This window comes from Salmo salar, unplaced genomic scaffold (assembly GCF_905237065.1).
Source record: "Salmo salar unplaced genomic scaffold, Ssal_v3.1, whole genome shotgun sequence".
NCBI classification, from domain to species: domain Eukaryota; kingdom Metazoa; phylum Chordata; class Actinopteri; order Salmoniformes; family Salmonidae; genus Salmo; species Salmo salar.
The window spans coordinates 20,001-21,926 of record NW_025548726.1 but is presented as its reverse complement, the minus strand read 5'-3'; the positions used below and the strand labels follow the sequence as shown (position 1 = coordinate 21,926).

The window sequence follows — 1,926 nt, the reverse complement described above, 5'->3', positions numbered from 1 at the left end:
CTCCCTCCCTGTCCTCAGCCTCCTCCACCTTCTCCCTCTCCCTGTCCTCAGCCTCCTCTACCTACTCTCCCTCCTCCCTGTCCTCAGCCTCCTCTACCTACTCTCCCTCTCTCCCTGTCCTCAGCCTCCTCTCATCTCCCTCTCCCTGTCCTCAGCCTCCTCTACCTACTCTCCCTCTCCCTCTCCCTGTCCTCAGCCTCCTCTACCTGCTCTCCCTCTCCCTGTCCTCAGCCTCCTCTACCTACTCTCCCTCTCCCTGGCCCTGTCCTCAACCTCCCTCACCACTCTCCCTCTCCCTGTCCTCAGCCTCCTCTACCTACTCTCCCTCTCCCTGTCCTCAGCCTCCTCTACCTACTCTCCCTCTCCCTGTCCTCAGCCTCCTCCATCTCCCTCTCCCTGTCCTCAGCCTCCTCCATCTCCCTCTCCCTGTCCTCAGCCTCCTCCATCTCCCTCTCCCTGTCCTCAGCCTCCTCTACCTACTCTCCCTCTCCCTGTCCTCAGCCTCCTCTACCTACTCTCCCTCTCCCTGTCCTCAGCCTCCTCTACCTACTCTCCCTCTCCCTGTCCTCAGCCTCCTCCATCTCCCTCTCCCTGTCCTCAGCCTCCTCCCCCGCTCCCTGTCCTCAGCCTCCTCTACCTTCTCCCTCTTTATAACATGCGATAGCAGCAGAGTCCTACCTCGTGTTGTTGTGTAGGGTAGCTGGTCCTGTGGAGGGGAGACCGACATCCCCCTGACCCTGTCCTCCTCCACAGGCCTCAGCCACCGACCCTGTAGTCAGCACCTGGAGAACAACCAGACGTTACTAATCCATATTGAAACGGTGTCTTCTGCCGTACCCAACCCCTCTGATACACACATATAGACATTGGGTTGGAGAGAGACTGGAGAGAGACTGGAGAGAGACTGGAGAGAGACAAGAGAGAGGAGAGAGACTGGAGAGAGACTGGAGAGAATGGAGAGAGACTGGATAGAGACTGGAGAGAGAGAGGAGAGAGAGAGGAGAGAGACTGGCGAGAGACTGGAGAGAGAGAGAGGAGAGAGACTGGAGAGAGAGGAGAGAGACTGGAGAGAGAGAGGAGAGAGAGAGAAAGAGACTGGAGAGAGAGAGGAGAGAGACTGGAGAGAGAGAGGAGAGAGACTGGAGAGAGACTGCAGAGAGAGGAGAGAGACTGGAGAGAGAGAGGAGAGAGAGAGGAGAGAGACTGGAGAGAGACTGGAGAGAGAGAGGAGAGAGACTGGAGAGAGAGAGGAGAGAGACTGGAGAGAGAGAGGAGAGAGAGAGGAGAGAGAGAGGAGAGAGACTGGAGAGAGAGAGGAGAGAGAGAGGAGAGAGACTGGAGAGAGAGAGGAGAGAGAGAGGAGAGAGACTGGAGAGAGACTGGAGAGAGACTGGAGAGAGAGAGGAGAGAGACTGGAGAGAGTGACGAGAGAGAGGAGAGAGACTGGAGAGAGAGAGGAGAGAGACTGGAGAGAGACTGGAGAGAGAGAGGAGAGAGACTGGAGAGAGACTGGAGAGAGACTGGAGAGAGACTGGAGAGAGAGAGGAGAGAGACTGGAGAGAGACTGGAGAGAGAGAGGAGAGAGACTGGAGAGAGAGAGGAGAGAGACTGGAGAGAGACTGGAGAGAGACTGGAGAGAGACTGGAGAGAGACTGGAGAGAGAGAGGAGAGAGACTGGAGAGAGAGAGGAGAGAGACTGGAGAGAGAGAGGAGAGAGACCGGAGAGAGAGAGGAGAGAGACTGGAGAGAGAGAGGAGAGAGACTGGAGAGAGAGGAGAGAGAATGGAGAGAGACTGGAGAGAGACTGAAGAGAGAGAGGAGAGAGACTGGAGCAGTGCAGTGCCCGCTGAGATGATGTAGATGATGTTATCTCTCTAGGATTGGTCACCTGTGATGGTTTGTGTGTGTGTGTGTGTGTGTGTGTGT

At 56.4% G+C, this 1,926-nt stretch overlaps 1 protein-coding gene across 1 annotated transcript in view; it reads right to left on the bottom strand.

Moving 5' to 3' along the window:
- Window positions 1–597: 597 nt before the first annotated feature.
- LOC123733252 (multiple PDZ domain protein-like) overlaps window positions 598–1,926 on the bottom strand; it is a 17,126-nt gene continuing 15,797 nt past the window's right edge. Inside the window, exon 26 of the mRNA XM_045712694.1 lies at window positions 598–782. Within this exon, the coding sequence (XP_045568650.1) occupies window positions 675–782 (108 nt within the window). The 3' untranslated portion in view covers window positions 598–674. The remainder of the gene's footprint in view (window positions 783–1,926) is intronic.